Genomic DNA, 23,054 nt, shown 5'->3' with positions numbered 1-23,054 from the left:
AAACAAACAAACAAACTGGCTTTCAGCATTGACCTCATACAGGCCAATCCACTCATCCTACTCGGCCACCAACCACCACCCTCCCCCTATCAAACAACTGGCAGAAGGGAAAAACCTTTCAATTTTCTCAGCTAAGAAATTCCTTTTCATCTTAATGGCTGTGATGTAAAAGAGCAGGGAGTCAGGGCAATTCAATCAGTTTCGTGATCTTGGGCAAGGTACTTCTGTCTTTTGGGACTTGGTTTCTTCTACTGTAAGATAAAAAAGCTGGGTCCCATCAGAGGTTGTCAAGTGTGCTCTGTGGAGCCCTAGAAGTTCTACAGAGCCTAAAGAGGGATGGCCAAAGAAAGGGTAGTAGTTGACAAAAGATTTTGGCTCCATCTCTTCTCCCTTTTAGTCAGAGCAACTCTGAGCTGTTATTTTATATACAGCTCTGATTATTACTTTTACTTTAAAACAGGGTTCTTCAGATTTAAGAAGTCTGAAAGCTGCTTAGCATGGCACTTGGCACTCAAATCATTTAATGAATGAATGAAAACCAAAGGGACATGGATGATTTCTAAGGTTCCTTACAACTATGACCTTCTATAGTTCTATGGCTGCTTAACATGAACTACAGTCAAGGGGTCTCCTCTGCCTGTTTGCAAAGGTACTGAGACTTCTGCTTGTTCCTTCATTCTGGGTACAAATGCATTCCCAAGGCTGATTCTAGATAATAATTCCCTAGAGCTACTAGGTACAAGGATTCAAATAGTTGGAAATGGGAGAACGTCTTTGGCAGATAGGAAAAAACAGGTATATGGATTAAAGGATACCCAAGTCTGTGTCCTTGCAGTAGCAGAGTCCAAATGTAAAAAAAGTGACAAGATAATAGGCTAACAACAACATCTTATCTCTTCAAAGATAAGATGTAAGTAAAGGGGTCCAACTATATCCCACACCACTTGAAAATTCTTCTTGACATCACCACCACAAAACATTCCGATATTGTAGGTAAAGAACTAAGGTAATTTAGACTCACTCAGTAATTTTGGGGTCCAGGTTGCCAATCCATAATCGGTGTCCTTCCTGCAGAGAGCCCTCTGAAAGGATGGATGCATTCTCCAGGGGAAGAGTTTTGGTTTCTGCTTCCATCAATGTCTATGAAATACTAAAGGAAATGTGAACATTCAGGCAGGAGGGGAGTAACAAAGTATGAACACAAGACTTCAAATTCAACTCAACAAACATTTACTCAAGGAGGGCATGCCCTCTGGGCAGTCCTTCAAAGGCCTCAGTGATTCCACAACCAGGACTCCAGAACCAGTTCCCTTGGGACAACTGCTCTGGCAGCCAGAGCACATAAGCTGCCATTTAAGGTGAAAGGGGCGTGGTTCTGTGTGGAGAAACTACAGTTTTCCTCCTCTGTAGCCAGAGGCTGACTGGGCAGGAGGCCAAAGTCTCTATTACTACATGATACTTTAGTTCAACAACTGTCACCCAAAATAAGCCTTGGAAACCACCAGGAAGAGTCTTAATGGCATTAAAAGGGATGGGCAAGGAAGAGCAGCACTCCATCCCTTTTCCTCAAGGAAGAGACAATATAGCAAAGAGAAGAGGCCATATAAGAAATCTGTGCATAGACAGAACTGCGTTTGAAAGCAGGTTGTATGACTTGATGAATTACCTGAACTTTCTAGGCCTCAGTTTCCTCATTATCTAAAGAGAGAACAGTGCTTATTTTATAGAGTTGTTGTGAAGATTAAAGACAGTAAAAAATCACTAAATACTGTATCTAACAACAGTAAGTAATCAATAAATACTAGCTATTATCATGTTTATTCTTTTGGGACAGACCAGGAAGAAGAGACTAATTTCCTCCTTAGTTAGTCAAGTTCCACCATTTGCTAGCTATGTAGCTCTGTGCAAGTTACTTAACCACTGTTGGCCTCAGTTCCCTCATCTGTAAAACGGGAATAATGCCTCATGAAATTAGGGTGCAGATTCACTGAGTTAATATACCTAAAGCATTTAGAACCGTGCATGGCACCTAGGAAGCACTCAATTAATGTTAGCTTAAATTATTACTAGTCTTAGTTCCTGAAATGTCTCATCTCACAGTCAAGGAGAACACAGGATTATGATGGAGACAGCAGTAGAAAGAGCAGAAAGCTTGGCGTCAGAAGACATTGGTTCAAATTGTGGCATTTCTTTCTTTCTTTTGAGACAGACTCTCCTCTGTTGTCCAGGCTCGTGGGTGGTGGCACATTTCGGCTCACTGCAGCTTTCACTTCCCGGGTTAAAGCGATTCCCGTGCCTTAGCCTCCCCAGTAGCTGGGATTACAGGCGCATACCACCAAGCCTGGCTAATTTTTGTATTTTCTTGTAGAGACAGGGTTTCACCATGTTGGCCAGGCTGGTCTTGAAGTCCTGACCCCAAGTGATCCGCCCACATCGGCCTCTCAAAGTGCCAGGATTACAGGTGTGAGCCACCATGCCCAGCACAAATTGTGGTATTTCCACTGGAAGTTACTTCTCTCAGAGCTTCAGTTTCCCCATCTTTAATAAATTTTGCCCTGTTTAAAACTTAAGACTTCAAGGACCAAAAATGAGATGACAGATGTAAAATAAAGCTTTAGGGGCTGGTAAGAGAACAGGCTGTGCCAAAATTCAGAAATCCCTGCTAGAGAACACGTGTCCTATACCCAGAAGTGCCTCGGAGGTCAGCACTACAGGAACCGTGAGGTCAGTCACAACAACTGCCATTACCTCTTATTCATCTCAGCACACCCTATAAAGTCTAGCACAGCAATCCCTAGTTAATTGTTTATTGAATACCCTGCACATGAGGTATTGTTCTTCCTTTCCCATTCACATCTTTAATCTGTTCAGCAATGTAAGCCAAGCAACTAGGAACTGTTAAACTCTGGGCTATGTACTGAAATAGAGAAATGAAAAAGACACAGCTCTTGTTCTAACCTCCTGGGAGAAAGGCAAAATAGATATAAATTTAATCCCAGGGGAGACACATTTTGTCTTCTCTCTGCTTTCCTTTTTCCCTACTTTTTAAACAAATCATTCATTCAAAAAATAAATTCACTGTTTCCATTATCTAGGACTTATCTAGTTACTGGAGTCAGAGCAGTGAACAAGCAAGGTCCTTATCCTCTGGATGCCTATGTTTGGAAGGAGAGCAGGACAAAACAAAAGCAAAATAAATAAAGAAGATATAATTAGTGATACACGCCACAAACACAATTAAGCAGGGTGATGTGACAGGCACTGGACGACTTCAGATTGAGTGGAGGGAAGGCTTCTCTAAAGGAGACGACATTTGAGACTTGAATGACAGGACATTCTGATTTTCTCATGTCTAAAATCAGCAATAATACCAATAGCTATTAATACTTATTACTACAAAAAGATACCATGTTTTACTGCTAAGAGTGCAGGATATGTGGGTCTGGATTCAAATCCTGACTTTTGCACCTAGTAACTATGCCTTTAGCAAGTCACATGATCTTTAAGTATCCTCTCCATAGAAAAGCCTTCCTTAACAGAGTCCCTTGTTATTCTATATCATAGCCACCTTTCCACATTTTTCCTCCTATATAACGCTAACTCAATATATTATTTAACGTTTCCCTTTCTGTTTCCTTCACTAGAACATAAGCTCCCACAGGACAGGACCTTGCCAATCTTGATCATGGTTCTATTTCCACACTTAAGTACACTGCCTGGCTCACGGCTGGTGCTCAATATTTACTAAATGAAGCAAGTCATTTCTCCACTCGGAGCCTTAGTTTCTTTTTCCTTCCTAGAATGGGTACAATTATTTCTGTCTCATGAGGTCGTTGTGAGTCTTAAATAAGACAATTTTGGTGACAGCTCAGTATATGGCTTTTTGAGGAAAGGTAAAGGGTAATAAAAGATCAAGACGGCATGGGACTACCAAAATGCTTTGCTTTTGCAAAAGCAACAAGCCTTTAGACTACCAGAGTTCACAAAACGCGGTTACATTCATCCTTCCAGCTGAGCTGCAAACAACCCTGGAAGCCAGAAATAGTCATCTGGGGAAAGTGCAATCCAGAGAAGAGGAGACACTTGATTCTAAAAGCAAGCGGTTGGCCAAGCCTGGAACCCTGGCTTCCCGATTTCTGGCTGCGAATTCACACAGGCGAGGGGTCATTGCTCGGATTGTTATTTCCGGGCCAGAGACAGGACAATCCGGGGCGGGGCCTGAGATGCAGTCCCGGGAGGGCGGCCTCCTGTAAGACCTCTTCGCGGGCCCAGCGCTGAGGTGCAGGGACATGTCGCGGCCGAACTCACCTCGTGGCCTCGGCGTGGTGCTCTCAGCTCATGCCCGGAAACCAAGTCCCGACGCCGCGGTCAGACGGACCTCTACCCGCGTCTGCCTCAATGCCGCCAGCTGCCAGGCCGCCCGTGACGCGTTACGCCTGCGCCGCCTCCTCGCCTCGTGACGTCACGACGCCCGCGCAGCTGCGGTCGCCGCCGTCGCACGAGTCTTTCCTTAGTAACCTGGGCAATAGCTGGTGAGTGTCCTTGACAGGGCCTCGAGGTGCGCGTGTGGTCTGAGTGCCAGAGACCCTTACCCAGGGACCTCTGGGGGACCTCAGGGGACCAGACTACCGTGCCCGACCCGTTCGAGTCCAGCTTGACCTTTAAGGTTGAGGGCGGGACCTGTAGCATCGGAGCGAGTCTCATGGGGTGGGGGCGGGGTTCCTTTTACCAGCTAGGAATTTAGGGGCTGCTGGAGGAACTTACTAAAGAGTAGCCTCACACTTGACGGGAACGTTTGAGGTTCAGAACAATCCCGTGGGAGTAGATATTATTACCTCCCATAATGAAGAAACGGAAGCTCAAATAGGTAATTTTACCAGGGTCACGCGGTCAGAAAGTGAGGGCGCTTAAATTCAGACCTAGGTCTATCCGACTCTTAAGCCTGAACTTTTAACTACTACTCTGTGCCACCCAGTGGCAAAGCAACTGTCATTTCAGTAGCCCTTCTCCATTTACATGACCCTGACAAATAGTATTGTTATTTACGTTTTACAGATGAGACGGAGGTCCTGAGAGTTTGACCGATTTAAGGTCACGTGTCTAGGAAGTGCTGGAACCAAGACTTCTTTCAGAGTTTTCTCTAAGTTTAGTGCCTTTTTTTGTTTCAAACCACACTATTGCATTTCCCCCAATTTTGGAAAGCTTTATAGTTGGAAAGAATGAAAACCTGATTTGACCCCTTCATTTTATGGTTGAAACAAAATCTAGGAGAAATCACTTGGTACAAGTCACAAGTCACTGGTAGAGCTGCCGTAAATGCTTTTTGAATACGTGTGATTATGAATCTAAATGACAGATGGCAGGGAGTGATAAGGTAGGCATATTGGAATCCAGATGTCTTAACTCTTAGGCAAAAGCCCTTTCTGCACCTGTCTCATTCTTTCTTTGGCCGTGCCAGGTGCATGATGATTCTGTGTATAGTCAGGTACTACAAGTACCTTTCTTTACCTGGCACTGCATTTAGAGAAGAACATGCTCTACTATCTCTAAGCAAAAGTGTGGCAAACCAAGAGACAGTGAAGGCAACGCTGGGAAGCCCAGAACCTACCATAGTAAGGGTAGATTCCAATCCTATTCTGGTTGACCCTAGACAAGGAATTAATCTTTCTGGACTTTCACTGATGTATTCATCACATTCACAGTGTCTTCTGTGTTCTGGCAATGTACTAGGTACTGGGGATACAGCAGTGAACAAGAAAATCATAGATTAGTCCTTGTAGTGCTTATAGTCATATGGAGGGAATTAATCAAATAATTACATAAATATTGGCTTTTGGTTAAAAATTAAGTGCTATGATGAAGTTAAGGGTGTTGTGAAAGCAGACTACAGGACACTTGGCCTAGTTGGGCCGTAGGAGATGGCCAAGGAAGCCGTCCTCTGAGGAAGTGATGGTTAAGCTGAAATCTGAAATAAAAGCGGAGACAAACAGTTAAAGAAGTGAGGGAAGATCGTCAAGGAGATTCAATGGCATGTTTGAAGACTCTGGAGCAGGGGGAGCACTGGAGAAGTGAAAGATCACTTTTCTTATTTTGTAAAATACCGGTGGTAATTAACACTGTTTAGTTATTATGAGAACCAAATAAGATGATACATATGAAAGTATTTTATATACAAGGGCCTGTGTATATGCACACTCATAAAAGTGCTTATGTTATAAGCTAGTATACAGCTGGATTGAAAGGAGTTGCTGGGACTGGATAAGCCAGGACTTTGGGTTGGTCATCTAGCCAAAATTAAAATGAACCTTCTGTGAAGAACAGGGAAATCTTTTGAGATCCTCAACTTTGGAAAAAGAATGCGTGCTTCAAGTAGTTAACAGAAATGTTTCAGTCTGTAATCTCAGCACATTGGGAGGCCCAGGCAGGTGGATCACGAGGTCAGGGGATTGAGACCATCCTGGCTAACATGGTGAAACCCCGTCTCCACTAAAAATACAAAAATTAGCTGGGTGTTGCGGCAGGCAGCTGTAATCCCAGCTGCTTGGGAGGCTGAGTCAGGAGAATCGCTTGAACCCTGGAGGCGGAGGTGGCAGTGAGCCAAGATCACACCACTGCACTCCAGCCTGGGCGACAGAGTGAGGCTGTGTCTCAAAAAAAAAAAAAAAAAAAAAAAAAAAATTCAGGCCAGGCGCGGTGACTCATGCCTATAATCCCAGCACTTTTAGAGGCCGAGGCGGGCAGATCACCTGAGGTTGGAAGTTCGAGACCAGCCTGGCCAAAAGGTGAAACCGCATCTCTACTTAAAAAATACAAAAGTTAACTGGACGTGGTGGCGGGTGCCTGTAGTCCTACCTACTCAGGAGGTTGAGGCAGGAGAATTGCCTGAACCCGCAAGGCATAGGTTGCAGTGAGCAGAGATCGCACCACTGCTGTCCAGCCTGGGTGACAGAGCGCGAGACTCTGTCTCAAAAAAAAAAAAAAAAAAAAATTAATAGTCGGAATGCTGTTATAATAGCTACAATTTATTGTGTACCTACCGGATGCCAGGCATTGTACTGTGTGTATGTGTTTTGTTGCTGGTGTTTTTTGTTTGTTTTTTGTTTTCTGAGACGGAGTCTCGCTCTGTCACCCAGGCTGGAGTGCAGTGGCACGGTCTCGGCTCACTGCAAGCTCCACCTCCCGGGTTCACGCCATTCTCCTGCCACAGCCCCCCAAGTAGCTGGGACTCCAGGCACCCGTCACCATGCCTGGCTAATTTTTTTTTTTTTGTATTTTTAGTAGAGACGGGGTTTCACTGTGTCAGCCAGGATGGTCTTGATCCCCTGACCTCGTGATCTGCCCACCTCGGCCTCCCAAAGTGCTGGGATTACAGGTGTGAGCCACCGCGCCCGGCTTGTTGCTGTTTTTAAGGGATTAGGTCTCACTATGTTGCCAAGGCTGGCCTTGGACTCCTGGTCTCAAGTGATCCTCCTTCCTTAGCATCCCAAATAACTCGGACTATGGGCACCCACCACTGTTCCCAGCCATGCTGAGTGTTTTATATGCATAGTATAGCAGTTAACAACATAGACTCTGGAGCTGGATTGCCTGAATTCAAATCTTAGGCAGATTTTTGCTTCTGTTTTCTTACCTGTAAAGTGGAAATAATCATAGTACTTCAGGGTTATCATGAGGCTCAAATGAGTTAACGTGTGTAAGCCACTTAGAATAGTTTCTGTCACGTAGTCATTGTTATATAAATGTTAGGTATTGTTGTCATTATTGTTATCTTTTTAAAGCCTCATTAATATCACTATGATGATGATGTGGAAGCTGTAGCTCAGAGAGGCTAAATGACCTCCCCAAGGTCACACAGCTAGTAAGTGGAGGAATTGAGATTCCAGTTCCAGACTGCGTCCAGAGCTCAGACACTTCCCCACATTGCTTCTATGTATAGCTTAATTTTGTTGGCGAATACTTGGGATCTCAACAAATTTTTCTTCAACTTTAATTCTTTTATCTGTGCTGAACAGAATGTTAATTTGTACACCCTTAAGGTAAAGGACCTAAAGGACTGCCTTTATTGAACTTCCACTTTGAAATGTTCTGACTTCTGCGCAATTAAAATCTACGCCTTACGCGTTTCAGCAATGTGGTTTATTTATAGAGTTGTCTTCCGGTTCACGTGTACTGGGTCTGCTTTTGGGTGCTGCGTTTTCTGTCAAAGGTTGTTTATTTCTAACCCATTTTGATTTCCTGTTGCTTTGTGAGTTGGTATTATGACCTGCAACAGGAACACCAGGAAACCTATCTTAAATGGAGCAGCCAGATTGAGATCCTGTAGACTAAAATAAAAAACTACTCATTATTCTACAGCCATATTTGGTTGTAAGTATGAATTAGGCATTGGTTTTATTAGGGAAAAACCTAGATATAGAAACTTCACTCTGAGCCAAACCTCTGTGAACAGTTCTGCTAAAATAGAGCTTGGCTATTAGCTCCATGTCCTTGGACAGTGACTTAATCTCTCTGAACCTCAGTTTCAACGTCTGTAAAATGGGGATTATTATATGTTCTTTGTGGCATTATTGAGAGAATTAAATGAAATAATATGGGTAAAGCAAACAGTCCAAACTTGACCTCAATTAATAGTAGCTATTGATACTAATAAAGAAGAAAAATATTCCTTTTTTCATCAAATCTGTTTTTATAGACTTCATACACTGATCACTAACTTCTAGTATCCCTTACTATTAAAAATTCCATCAAGAGAAGTTATTTGTCTTTGTGCTACTCATTTGCTTTAAAAATAATAGCCATCATTTATTAAGCTGCTATATTCCTGGCACTATGTTAGTTGTTTACATGTATTCATTATTTCATTTTATTTTAAGTTCAAAGTTATTTTTATCATTGATGAGGAAAGTGATGCCCAGAAGAGTAAATTGCCTAAAGTTGAAATTTACATCCAGGTCTAATTGTAGGCTATTTTGTACATCATTATTAACATACAAGGTTTCTTTATTGTGTCTGACCCTGACATAATAGTTTTTGAGGCCCGGCATAGTGGCTCACGCCTGTAATCCTAGCACTTTGGGAGGCCAAGGCGGGTGGATTTCCTGAGCTCAGGAGTTCACAACCAGCCTGGGTAACATGGTGAAACCCTGTCTCTACTAAAAATACAAAAAAATTAGCTGGGCATGGTGGTGTGTGCCTGTAATCCCAGCTACTTGGGAGGCTGAGGCATGAGAATTGCTTGAACCCGGGAGGTGGAGGTTGCTGGGAGCCAAGATTGCGCCACTGCACTCCATCCTGGGCAACAGAGTGAGACTCAGTCTCAAAAGATAATAAAGATAATATTTTTTAAAAAGTTTGAAAGAAAAGGTGATAGCTTTCAACAGATATTATTTTGGGGGGCTTCTGCTGTTTGCTAGGTACTGTGTCAAGGGCTTTACTTGCATAACCTCATTAATTATTCCCAACCCTAAGAAATGAGTACAATTATTCCCATTTTACAGTTGAAGAAATCAACGAGCAGAAATATTCAGGAGTATTTAGTCAGTAATGGAGCTAGGATTGGCTTCCAGGTCTTCCTGACAGCAAAGCCCATGTTATTCATTCCATTATGTTGGATCAAAATTTTAGGATGGGATTTTTTAAAAAACATAAGATGTGGGACTGTTACTCAAAGGAAGCAGCTTCCAGGTATTTGATACTAATTGTTCTTAATTTTTAGCTGAGTCATAGCAACATTACTGGCAGAAGCTATTAATGATATATTTGTCAGTTAGCTAGGGCTGTGTTATATCCTGAGGTAGTTGTAGGCAATGGCATCTTTCCATGGTCAAAGACCTCAGATGTAGAATGCGTAACTTGTGTTAACACAGTAGAGAGTGGCATTTTCCAGAGCTCTAGTTTTATACCATGAAAGACCTCAAACCTCAATCATGCTTTAGACTCACATTAAAGGGCATCCTAATTGGTAATCAGTGCGTAAGGAACCAAAGAAAATTTTAATTAAATGCTGTCGTGTGAATTTTTCCAGTCATTTTATGCCTGTTGAGATGGTTTTCTTATTTAAAGTCCTCTTCTAGTGCTCTGCCTTCCCTCTTTAAACTTTATCAAGATTTTGTGCTTTTCTCATATAAGGGTTTAATTAGAATCATTAAAATTTTAGTCTGCTGCATATTTGCTTAATGGGCATTTTGGTGCAGTGGAAAGAACTTGGGGTTTGGAGTCCAAAGTGGGGAAGTTACTTAAATCTCTGTAAGCCTTAGTTTCTTCATTCTGTAAAATGAGGCAAATAATACTTTCTTCTAGGACAGTTGGGAAAAGGATTAGAGATAATGTATTTAAATTGTCTAGTACTTAGCTCAGTTTATAGGAATTGCTTGATAATTAGTACGAATTATCTGAAGTTGCAATATGGTCTCTTTTACTTAGATCTGCTTTTTGTCTTATTCTTTTTAGTGGATGTTTCCAAGGATCGTCTTCAATCATGGCCTTGGGATTAAAGTGCTTCCGCATGTTCCACCCTGCCTTTCGCAATTATCTTGCAGCCTCTATCAAACCCGTTTCAGAAGTTACACTGAAGACAGTGCATGAAAGACAGCATGGCCATAGGCAGTACGTGGCCTATTCAGCTGTACCAGTCCGCCATTTCGCTACCAAGAAAGCCAAAGGTAGAGACATGTGATGTTCTCTCCTACTTCACCCCTTTCTTAAATTTGGCCCTTGAATTATAGCTGGCAGGTATCTCAGATGTACTGAATTTCTCCCCTTGCTAACATGAGGAAATGGGGCCTCAGCTATTTCATTTGATTAACTTAAAAGGTTACAGTGGCAGAGATGGTGTTACAACCCAGTGCCTGTTTTCTTATTACCATGCTGCCTCATTTGTTTTCTTAGTAGCTCAGAAAATGCCTAATTTCTTTCTTTTAGATTTAGAGTTAGAGGTATAAGTGCCAAGCGAGCCAGAATGCTTGTAGCAGGGATCAATATATTGTCTCCATATAGGAAGATACATGTTGGAAGTATAATTAAGACCAGAAGGTTGTTGGGTGAAGTGGGTATTAGAGTCATGGATTTAGATGGATGATCTTAATGGCTTGTGTCATCCAAGAATGAGACTTTGATGTACTGCAGGTCTCAGCTTAAATGCTACTTCCTCTGGGAAGCCTTCCCTGACCTCTAAGACTAGGTCAAGTCCCCTGTTAACTGCACTCGTGCATTCTGTTATTTTACCTTTGATGCACTTAAAACAGCAGTGATTAATTAATTAAATGTAAGACTGATTATCATTTTTCTGCCTTCTATGCTGGACCTGATGAAGGTAGGTTCTATATTGTTCTTATTTAGCACCTAACAGGGCCTGGATATAGTATTTTTGACAAATTTTGTTGAATGAAAGAATGAGTGATAGAAAATTGTCAGTCACACCAGCAATTTGCAGTGGTGGATTAGGGAGTCCTCCCCCAAGAATGGCGCTAGATATATGCTGCTGAATATTTTCCCACTGACTCTTCTTTTCTGATTTCATGCAGATCTTCCCCTTTCTGTAATAGGAAAATTAACAAATTGCTGAAAGAACGGTAATGCTTAGAAGACTTATATTCTGTTAATAGTAATAACCTTTGATCTGTATGTTACATTATATTTTTTAAAGTTTCCATACATTTACTAATTTTATCCTTATAATTATCCATTGAAGAAGTAATTTTCCATTGAAGAAATCCTTATAATTATCTAGTTAATCCAGATCTCACCATTTTATAAAAGAAGAAACTGAGATAATTAGTGAGAAATTTGCCCATGGTCCTATATAATTAATGGCAGAACCAGAAACTTTAGTTCTTGATGCCTACAGTATTGCAGTCTTCTAGTACACTAGACAGTGACTACAGTGCATAAGCAGCATTTTTTCATATTTTGTGGGCTATTCAGTTTTGTCTTCTTTGCTTGCCTCTATAAAAGTTGGTTAAGCTAAGTGCTGTGGCTCACACCTGTAATCCCAGCTACTCAGGAGGCTGAGGCGTGGGAATTGCTTGAGGCCAGGAGTTTGAGATTAGTCTGGGCAACATAATGAGACCTTGCCTCTTAAAAAAAAAAAAAAAAAAAAAATGCTGGGCCTGGTGGCCTGTACCTGTAGTCCCAGCTACTCAGGAGGCTGCGGTGGAAGGATCGCTTGAGGTGAGGCGTTAGAGGCTGCAGAAGTTGGTTGTTTGACTTTTTCTTTTAGATTTATTCGATTCTTTCTTTTATATTAGGGATGTTCATTCTTTGTCAATAATATGTGTTACAAGTATCTTCTTTGCTTTTTACTTTATGATGTTTTTGTTGAAATGGGTTTTAATGTCATATTTTTCAGTCCTTTATTAATTGTGTCTTCTTTAAGAAATACCCCTCTGTTGCAAGGTAATTTATTTCTGAATATAATGTGAGGTAATTTTTGAAGTTTCCTTTTCAGGTGGATAACAAGTTGTATCAAAATCATTTATTGATTAGCCTACTCTTTACTCCCAGATTTGTAATGTCCCCCCGTTGTGTGAGTTTCTTTATATATATGGTATTGTTTCTGAGCTCTTGATTTTATTGAACTGCTTATCTCTCCCTGCAGTAAATTTCATACTGCCTGACTTACTGTCATAAAGTTCAATTTAGTGATACAAATCTTTCCCCTCACCACACATATGCTTTTTCTTCTTGACTTTCTCCTCTTCTATATGAAATTTATGATCATAGTGTCTAGTTTTCTCCAGACAGATCTTGCACAAGGCTAGGAGTGGTGGCCCACACCTATAATCCCAGCACTTTGGGAGGCCAAGGGGGTTGGATTACTTGAGCTCAGGAGTTCCGACCAGCCTGGGCAGCATGGGGAAACCCTGTCTCTACAAAAATTAGCCAGATGTGGTGGTGCATCCCTGTGGTCCCAGCTACTCAGGAGGCTGAAGTGGGAGCATTGCTTGAGCCCAGTAGGTCAAGGCTGCAGTGAGCCATGATCATGCTGCTGCCACTCCAGCTTGGGGGACAGAATGAGACCCTGTCTCAAAAAAAAACAAAAAACAGAAAAAAATTTTGTGTAGTTCTTTAATCAGGTTTATTGCTGGGGGAATCCTATCTTTTTTTTTTTTTTTTTGGTCACTTTTATATATGTTAGTGTTTTGAGTTATATATAAAGAAAAATGTGTACATAAATCATAAGTTTGTGCTTCAGTGAATTTTCGCAAAGTGAAAACAATCATGTAGTCATCACCCAAATCAATAAATAGATTGTCACTTGTATTTTGGAAACTTACCACATGTCCCTTTGAGTTGTTACTCTCCCACTGTAAGGATACGTAACCCACTATATTGACTTTAACACCACAGATTAGTTTTGTCCTTTGTTAAGTCAGTATGGATTTTGTGTCTGACTTCTATTGGTAGTAATCTATTTGTGACATATGTCTATGTTGTGCACATAATGGTTGTTTGTGCATTTTTATTTTTTTAATGATATTCTACTGAAAGTATATACCACAATTTAATATCCATTCCACAGTTGACAGACTTTTGGGTTGCTTCCAGTTTTGAGCTAAAAAAAAAAAAATGCTAGTATAAGCATTCTTGTACATGTGTTGTGTTGCACATATGTCCCTTTCCATTCTTCTCCCCTCCTGTCCTGTTGTCCTCCCTTCTCTCCCCCCCACTTTCATTGGATTGGCTAGGAACTTTAGTATAATTTGAATAAATGTGACTGGTGATAATAGGCATCTTTGTTTTATTCCTGACTTTATAGGAAACACTTCTTATATGTTAATGTTAAGAATTATGTTTGTGGAGAAATCATATTACCTGACTTCAAATTATACCACAGAGCTATAGTAACCAAAGCAGCATGGTATGGGCATAAAAACAGATACGTAGACCGTGTTAGTCCGTTCTCATGCTGCTATGAAGAAATACCCGAGACTGGGTAATTTATAAAGGAAAAAGGTTTAGGCCAGGCACGGTGGCTCATGTCTGTAATCCCAGCACTTTGGTAGGTCAAGGTGGGTGGATCACTTGAGGTCAGGAGTTTGAGACCAGCCTGGCTAATGTGGCAAAACCCTGTCTCTACTAAAAATACAAAAGTTAGCCGGGCATGGTGGCGCATGCCTGTCATCCCAGCTACTTGGGAGGCTGAGGCAGGAGAATTGCTTGAACCCAGGAGGTGGAGGTTGCATTGAGCTAAGATTGTGCCACTGCACTCCAGCCTGAGTGACAAAGCAAGACTCTCACAAAAAAAAAGAAAAAAAAATTAAAAAAATAAAAAGGAAAGAGGTTTAATTGACTTGCAGTTCTGCATGGCTGGGGAGGCCTCAGGAACTTACAATCATGGCAGAAGGCACCTCTTCAGGGGGGCAGGAGAGAGAATAAGTGCCCACTAAAGGGATTAGCCCCTTATAAAACCATCAGATCTCTTGAGAACTAACTCACTATCAAAAAAACAGGATGGGGAAAACCGCCCTCATGATTCAGTTATCTCCACCTCCCCTATGAGAGGTGGGGAACTATAATTCAGGATGAGATTTGGGTGGGGACACAGCCAAACCATATCATTCCACCCCTGGCCCCTCCCAAATCTCGTGTCCTCATAATTCGAAACATGATCATGCCCTTCCAGCAGTCTCCCAAAGTCTTAACTCATTCCAGCATTAACTCAAAAGTTAAAGTCCATAGTCTCATATGAGACAAGGCAAATCCCTTCTACCTAACCGGTAATATAAAAAGCAAGTTAGTTACATCCTAGAAACAATGGGGGTATAGACAATCATTCCAAATGGGAGACATTGGCCAAAACAAAGGGGCTACAGGCTGCATGCAAGTCTAAAATCCAGTAGGGCAGTCATTAAACCTTAAAGTTCCAAAATGATCTTCTTTGACTCCATGTCTCACATCCAGGTCATGCTGGTGCAAGAGGTGGGCTCCCATGGCCTTGGGCAGCTCTGCCCCTGCGACTTTGTAGGCTACAGTGCCCCTCCTGGCTGCTTTCACATGCTAGCAATGAGTGTCTACGGCTTTTCCTGGCACACAGTGCAAGCTGTTGATAGACCTACCAAGTTCTGGGTTGGAGGATGGTTGCCCTCTTCTCACAGCTCCACTAGGCAGTGCCCCAGTGGGGACTCTGTGTGGGGGTTCCAACCTCACATTTCTCTTCTGCACTGCCTTAGCAGATGTTCTCCGTGCAGCAGACTTCTGCCTAGACATGCAGGTGTTTCCATACATCCTCTGAAATCTAGGCGGAGGTTCCCAAACTTTTGATTCTTGTCTTTTGCGCACCCGCAGGACCAACACCATGTGGAAGCTGCCAAGGCTGGGGGGCTTGTACCCTCTGAAGCAATGTCCTGAACTGTACCTTGGCCCCTTTTAGCCGTGGCTGGAGCAGCTGGCATGCAGTCCCAAGGCTGTACACAGCAGTGGGGGGCCCTGCACCTGGCCCAAGAAACCATTTTTCCCTCCTAGGCCTCCAGGCCTGTGATTGAAGGGACTGGTAGAAGGTGTCTGACATAACATTTGCCCCATTGTCTTGGTGATTAACATTCAGCTCCTTGTTAAATTATGCAGATTTCTGCAGGCGGCTTGAATTTATCTCTAAAAAATGGGTTTTTCTTTTCTTTTGCATTGTCAGGCTGCAATTTTTCCAACTTTTATTTTTTTTTTGAGACGGAGTCTCATTCTGTTGCCAAGCTGGAGTGCAGTGGCATGATCTCAGTTCACTGCAACCTCCGACTTCCTGGTTCAAGTGATTCTCCTGCCCCAGCCTCCTGAATGGTTGGGATTACAGGCATGTGCCACCACACCCAGCTAATTTTTGTATTTTTAGTCGAGATGGGATTTCACCATGTTGGTCAGGATGGTCTTGATCTCCTGACCTCGTGATCCATCCACCTCAGCCTCCCAAAGTGCTGGAATTATAGGGGTAAGCCAGCGTGCCTGGCCAAATTTTTCAAACTTTTATGCTCTCCTTCCTCTTGAATGCTTTGTCGCTTAGAAATTTATTCTGCCAGATACCCCAAATCATCTCTCTCAAGTTCAAAGTTCCACAGATCTCTAGGACATGGGCAAAAACCCACCAGTCTCTTTGCTAAAGCACAACAAGAGTCACCTTTGCTCCAGTTCCCAACAAATTCCTTATCTCCATCTGAGACTACCTCAGCCTGTACTTCATCGTTTATATCACTGTCAGCATTTTGATCAAAGCCATTCAACAAGTCTCTAGGAAGTTCCTAACTTTCCCACATCTTCCTGTCTTCTGAGCCGTCCAAGTCTCTAGGAAGTTCCAAGCTTTCCCACATTTTCCTGTCTTCTTCTGAGTCCTCTGAACTGTTCTAGCCTCTGCGTGTTACCCAGTTCCAAAGTTGCTTCCACATTTTCAGGTATCCTTACAGCAGCACACCACTCTTCCAGTAGTGTGTTAGTATTTACTGTATTAGTTTGTTCTCAAACACTGCTACTAAAAACGTACCTGAGACTGAGTAATTTAGAAAAGAAAGAAGTTTAATTGACTCACAGTTCTGCATGGCTGGTGAGGCCTCAGGAAACTTACAATCATGGTGGAAGGCACCTATTCACATGAGGGCGAGAGAGAATGAGTGCCCAGTGAAGGGGGAAGCTGCTTATAAAACCATCAGATCTCTTGAGAACTCACTGTCACAAGAACAGGATGGGGGAAACCACCCCATGATTCAATTATCTCTACCTGGTCCCTCCTATGACACGTGGAATTATGGAAACTACAATTCAAGATGAGATTTGGGTGAGGACACAGCCGAACCACATCAAAAACCAGTGGAACTGAATAGAGAACCCATAAACAAATTCATACACCTACAGTGAACTCTTTTTTTGACAAAGGCGCCAAGAACATACATTGGGGAAAGGACAATCTCTTCAATAAATGTTGCTGAAAAAACTGGATATCCATATGCAGAAGAATGAAACTTGATTTCTGTCTCTCATCATATACAAAAATCAAAATGGATTAAAGACTTAAATCTAAGACCTCAAACTATCGAACTATTACAAGAAACCATTGGGGAAACTCTCCAGTACATTGTAGTGGGCAAGGATTTCTTGAGTAGTACCGCACAAGCACACGCAACCAAAGCAAAAATGGAGATTTTTTGTTTGAGATCTCATCAAGTGAGAGATCTTTTTAACAAGTGAGATCTTGTTAAAAGATCTCACTTTTTAACACGTGAGATCACATCAAGTTAAAAAGCTTCTGCACAGCAAAGGAAAAAATCAACAAAGTGAAAAAACAACCCACAGAATGGGAGAGAATATTTACAAACTACTCATCTGATAAAGGATTAAAAACCAGACTGTATATGTAAGGAGCTCAAACAACTCTAGGAAAAAAAATCTAATAATCTGATTTAAAAATGGGCAAAATATTTGAATAGACATTTCTCGAAATAAGACATACAAATGGCAAACACACACATAAAAAGGTGCCTGGCATCATTGATCATCAGAGAAATGCAAATCACAACTATAATGAGATATCATCTCACCCCAGTTAAAATGACTTTTATCCAAAAGTCAGTCAATAACAAATACTGGCGAGATGTGGAGAAAAGGAAACCCATGTACACTGTTGTTGGAAATGTAAATTAGTACAACCACTGTGGAGAACAGGTTGGAGGTTCCTCAAAAAACTAAGAATAGAGCTACTATATGATCCAGCAATCTTACTGCTGGGTATATACCCAAAAGAAAGGAAATCAGTATACTGAAGAAATATCTGTATTCTCGTGTTTGTTGCAGCACTGTTCACAATAGCCAAGATTTGGAAGTAACCTAAGTTTCCATCAACAGATGACTGGATAAAGAAAATGTGGTACATATACATAATGGCATACTATGTAACCATAAAAAAAGAATGAGATCCTGTCATTTGCAACAACATGGATGGAACTGGAGGTCATTCCGTTAAGTGAAGTGAGGCACAGAAAGACAAACTTTACTTGTTCTCTAAGTGAGAGCTAATAATCAAAACAATTCTGTGGATCTAAAAATCAAAACATTTGAACTCACGGAGATAGAGAGTAGAAGGACAGTTATCAGAGGCTGGGAATGGTAGTGGAGGGGTGGGAAGGAGTTGGGGGTTGTTAATGGATACAAAAATTATATACAGTTAGAAAGAATGAAGAAGACCTAGTAATTAATAGCACAACAGGGTGAATAAAGTCAGTGATAATTTAATTGTACATTTAAAATTAACTAAAAGCATATAATTGAATTGTCTGTTACACAAAGGATAAATACTTGAGGGGATGGATATTCTATTTTCTATGATGTGATTATTATTGCATGCATATATCAAAGTATCTCATGTAACCCATAAATATGTATACTATGTACCCACAAAAATTAAAAAATTTTTAAACAGAAAAACATTATGTTTGCTTTGCTGTTGGTATTCTCTTTTAAGCAAATATCCTTTATCCCTATTTTGCTAGGAGTTCGTTTCATATGGATATTAAACTTTAATCAAATGTTCTTACTGCATTTACTGAGATAATCATATTTTTCTCTGTTAATCTATTAATGTGCCTCAACATCAGTAGGTTTTTATGATGTTAAACCACTTTTGCATTCTTGGTATGAGCCCTACTTGTTCTTGATACATAATCTGTGTTATACATTGTTGGATTTGGCTTGCTAGTATTAATTTAGGATTTTTTTAGATTATATTTGTATGTGACATTAGCCGTAATGTAACTTTCTAGTTTTCATGAGCATAGTTTTCTAGTATTATCCTTCTCTGGCTTTTGTATTAAGAATATCTGAGCCTCATAGTATAAATTGGGGAATGCATCTCTTTTTCCTAATGGGATGGTCTGTAAAAAACCAGGATTATCAGTTCCTTGTGTGTTTGATAGAACTTGCCTGTAAAGTAATATGGATCTGGTATTTGTGTGTGTGTGTGTGCGTGCGTTTGTGTGTGTGTGTGTGTGTAGGTAGACTTTAAATCCTAGAATTGGTTTCTTTAATGATTATGAGACTACTTAGATTTTTCTCATTAAGATTTATACTGTTTTTATAATCATGTCCATTTTTTCTTTCTTAATATTATTTATCTGCATCTACTTTCTTCTTAATTGTTCTTGACAGTAGTTATAAACATTTTAAGAGTCTTTAATTTTTTGATCTCTCTTTTTTGCGATTTTATGATTTCCGTTCTTTGTTACTTACTTTCTCCTATGTACTTGTTCTCTTTCCATCCTCTGAGTTGGACAATTAGTTCATTAATTTTTGGCCTTTCCTGTTTTCTTTTTTTCTTTGAAAAATTCTATTATAAACACGATGCTTTCATATACATACAGTGATATGGTTACTTACATGCAAGTTAACATACCCATTATCTTACATAGTTACCCCCTTTTTTCTTTGCAAAAGCACATAAAATCTGTCTTAGCAAAAACTCCAGAGTATAATACAATATTTCTAACTGTAGTCCTCATACTGTACATTAGATCTCCAGACTTGTTCATCCTACATATCTACTACTTTGTATCCTTTGACTTATATCTCTCCATTTGCTCACCACCACCACCACCCCACCCTGCCGATCCCTGTTAAGTATTATTTTATTCTCTGTGTGTATTCAGCTTTTTTGTAGATTCCACCTGTGGTTAGGCATGGTCGCTCACGCTCATAATTCCAGCACTTTGGGAGGCTGAGGCGGGCGGGTCACTTGAGCCCAGGAGTTCGAGACCAGTCTGGGCAATGTGGTGAAACCTCTTCTCTACAAAAGAAAAAAAATACAAAAATTAGCCAGGCATGGTGGCATGTGCCTGTAGTCCCAGCTATTCAGGATGCTGAGGTGAGAGAATCACCTGAGCCCAGGGAGGCTGAGGCCTGTAGTGAGCTGAGATCCCACTACTGCACTCCAGTCTGGGTGAGGCCCTGTCTGAAAAACAAACAAGCAAACCCCCACCCCGAGATTCCGCATACAAGTATAATCATGCAGTATTTTTCTGTGTGTGGCTTATTTTGCTTAGTGTAATGTCCTCCGGGTTCATCCATGGCAAATGGCAAGGTTTCCTTTTTTAAGGTTGAGTAATATGCCACTTTATACACACACCCCCCCACATACATGCACCCACATTATTTCTCTATCCACAGACACTTTGGTTGTTTTCATATCTTACCACTGTGAATAATACTTTCTTCTTTATTTTTATTTTTTATTGTTTTTTGAGTTGCAGTCTCCCTCTGTCACCCAGGCTGGAGTGCAATGGCATGATCTTGGCTCACTGCAGCCTCGTCCTCCTGGGTTCAAGCGATTCTCCTGCGTCAGCCTTCCGAGTAGCTGGGACTATAGGCACCCGCCACCACGCCCAGCTAATTTTTGAAATTTTCTTTTTTTTAGTAGAGATGGGGTTTCACCATGTTGGCCAGGCTGGTCTCAAACTTTTGACCTTGGGTGATCCGCTTGCTTTGGCTCCCAAAGTGCTTTAATTATAGGCATGAATCACCACGCCCAGCCTGTTTTGTTTTGTTTTGTTTTTAAAGTATTAAGATTAGAAGTTTCTGTCTAAATACAACTTTAAATGATTCCTATGAAGTTATTTACTTATTTATTTTAGAGACAAGATCTTGCTTTGTTGCCTAGGCTGGAGTGCAGTGGCACAGTCATAGCTCACTGTAACCTTGAACTCCTGGGCTCAAGTGATCCTCTCGCCTTGGCCTTCCGGAGTGCTGGGATCACAGGTGTCAGCCATCGTGCCTGACTTGAGTTTTTGATATTCAGTATTTTTATTATGGTCATTTCTCAATATTTAAACATTTCCATTATGCATTTCTGTATAGTCCATGAGTGTTTATTAAGAAGTGTTTAAAATTGTTCAAACAAATGGTTGTTTTGGGGTTAGCTTAATTCTACTCTGTTGAGAGAACATATTCTATATGATATAGATTATTTTGTCTTTGTTGAGATTTGATTTGTGTGTAAAACATGGTTGTTTCATAGAAGGTCCAAGTGTGCTTGAGAATACTGTATATTCTCTTATTGTTGGGTGTATTGTATTAGATCAAATTGACTAATTTTCTTGATCAACTTTTCTGTTTTTTTATTTGCTCAATTATCAGTTATCAAGGAAGGTATATTGAACTCTCCTGGTATGCTTGTAGATTGATCATTTTCTCCTTTTTTGTTGTTTTTTATTTGAGACAGGGTCTTGCCCAGGCTGGAGTGCAGTGGTATAATCACAGCCCACTGCAACCTCAATCTTCTGGGCTCAACTGATTCTCCCACCTCAGCCTCCCAAGTAGCTGGGACTACAGGCACACACTGCCATGCCTGGGCAATTTTGGTATTTTTTGTAGGGACTGGATTTTGCAATGTTTCCCAGCCTGGTCTTGAACTGCTGGGATCAAGCAATCTGCCCACCTCAGCCCCACAAAGTGCTGGGATTACAAGTGTAAGCTACTGCACCCAGCCAGTTTCTTCTTTTAATTCTATTAATTTTGAGGCTATCTAATTGATATATTTAATCTTAGATATGTTATATATCTTTCGGGTGAATTTTTTCTGTTATCATTTTGAAGTTGTCCTCATGATTTCCAGTAGTGAATTTTGTCTTAAAATCTTTTTTGTTTGATGATAATGTGGCTACACCAGCCTTCTTTTGCTTAATGTTTGCCAGGCTTAGAATTTTTCCATCCCTATCCATCAAACTTTCTGTGATCTTGTATAATTTTTTAAAACTGTCGTGTTATATTCAACTAGATTTTTAAAAATCTTACTGATCTCTCACTTTTAACTGGTCATTTTGATCCATTTATATTTATTGTCGTCACTGCATATTTGTGTTTTTTTATTTTGTACTTTCTTTTTTTTTGAGACAGTCTCACTCTGTCGCCCAGGCTGGAATGCAGTGGTGCAGTCTCGGCCCACCGCAACCTCTGCCTCTCAGTTGCAGGTGATGCTTGTGCCTCAGCCTCCCAAGTAGCTGAGACTACAGGCATGTGCCACCATGCCCAGCTAATTTTTTGTATTTTTAGTAGAGATGGTGTTTCACCTTGTTGGCTAGGCTGATCTCGAACTCCTGGCCTCAGGTGATCCTCCCACCTTGGCCTCCCAAAGTGCTAGGATTACAGGCATGAGCCACCATGCCCGGCCTTATTTTGTACTTTCCTTATATCGTGTTTTTTCCTTTTTTTTCTTTTTTCTTTTTTTTTTAAAAATGCATATTTAAACAATTTTTTATTGATACGTATTTGTATATACTTATGGGGTATGTGTGATATTTTGTTTCATGCATAAATGATTAAGTTAGCGTATATGGGGTATCCAGCATCTCAGGCTTTTATCATTTTTATGTATTGGGAACATTTAAGTTCTTTTAGCTATTTTGAAATACACCTTTTTAAATCCTTTTTTCTTCTTTTCCTATTAGATTAAATTTCTCTATTCCTCTCTCTCTCTTTTTTAAATTCTGCTGATTTGGAAGATATACTTTTAATTCTTGTTTTGATGGGTACCCTTAACTGATTTCTTTAACCTTTTTATGGAAATAAAAAAGCACTCTAGGAAAGTACAGCTATCATAAATTTCACAAGCTGAAATTACTTATGTATCAGCATCCAGATCAAAAAACAGAACATTCCTAGCATGTCAGAAGTCCCCTTTGTGCTTCTTTCTAGTAAGTACTACCCTCGACCCTTTGCAGATAACTGTTATTCTGACTTCTAGTAGCATGAATTAGTTTTCTCTGTTTTTTTACTGTTCAGTTTATATTCTCATATCTGGCCTTTGTACTGTACAGTTTTGTATTCTTGTGTCTGGCCTCTGTGTTCAACATCAGATTTGTGAGACTCATTTAAATTTTTGTGTGTAGTTCATTCTTTCTCATGGTTGCATAGTATTTCATTCATAAATATTACTATTCCAATATTGACAGACATATATTTAAATTTTTAATGTACATATTTGGTTCTAAAAGTTTAAAGTTGGCTGGGCGTGGTGGCTCACACCTACAATCACAGGACTTTGGGAGGCCGAGGCGGGCGGATCACGAGGTCAGGAGATCGAGACTATCCTG

At 40.7% G+C, this 23,054-nt stretch overlaps 2 protein-coding genes across 6 annotated transcripts in view; one reads left to right on the top strand and one right to left on the bottom strand.

Moving 5' to 3' along the window:
* The window catches only part of RBM18 (RNA binding motif protein 18), a 25,905-nt gene extending 21,447 nt beyond the window's left edge, over positions 1 to 4,458 (bottom strand). Inside the window, exons 1-2 of one of the 3 annotated variants that reach the window (XM_011989463.1) lie at positions 4,309 to 4,458; positions 1,022 to 1,150 (exon numbers count right to left, since the gene is read on the bottom strand). In XM_011989463.1, the coding sequence (XP_011844853.1) occupies positions 1,022 to 1,134 (113 nt within the window). In that variant the 5' untranslated portion in view covers positions 1,135 to 1,150; positions 4,309 to 4,458. Of the gene's footprint in view, positions 1 to 1,021; positions 1,151 to 4,083; positions 4,179 to 4,308 lie in introns of those variants that run through there. The other 2 variants (XM_011989464.1, XM_011989465.1) reach the window with 2 other exon arrangements.
* The window catches only part of MRRF (mitochondrial ribosome recycling factor), a 65,670-nt gene continuing 46,387 nt past the window's right edge, over positions 3,772 to 23,054 (top strand). For 2 of the 3 annotated variants that reach the window (XM_011989467.1, XM_011989466.1), the window contains exons 1-2: positions 3,772 to 4,532; positions 10,450 to 10,661. In XM_011989467.1, coding sequence (XP_011844857.1) covers positions 4,339 to 4,532; positions 10,450 to 10,661 — 406 coding nt within the window. In that variant the 5' untranslated portion in view covers positions 3,772 to 4,338. The remainder of the gene's footprint in view (positions 4,533 to 10,449; positions 10,662 to 23,054) is intronic. The other variant, XM_011989468.1, reaches the window with a different exon arrangement.

The sequence above is a fragment of the Mandrillus leucophaeus genome, unplaced genomic scaffold, assembly GCF_000951045.1.
Source record: "Mandrillus leucophaeus isolate KB7577 unplaced genomic scaffold, Mleu.le_1.0 Scaffold354, whole genome shotgun sequence".
NCBI classification, from domain to species: Eukaryota; Metazoa; Chordata; class Mammalia; order Primates; family Cercopithecidae; genus Mandrillus; species Mandrillus leucophaeus.
This window is presented reverse-complemented; position numbering and strand designations above follow the sequence as displayed.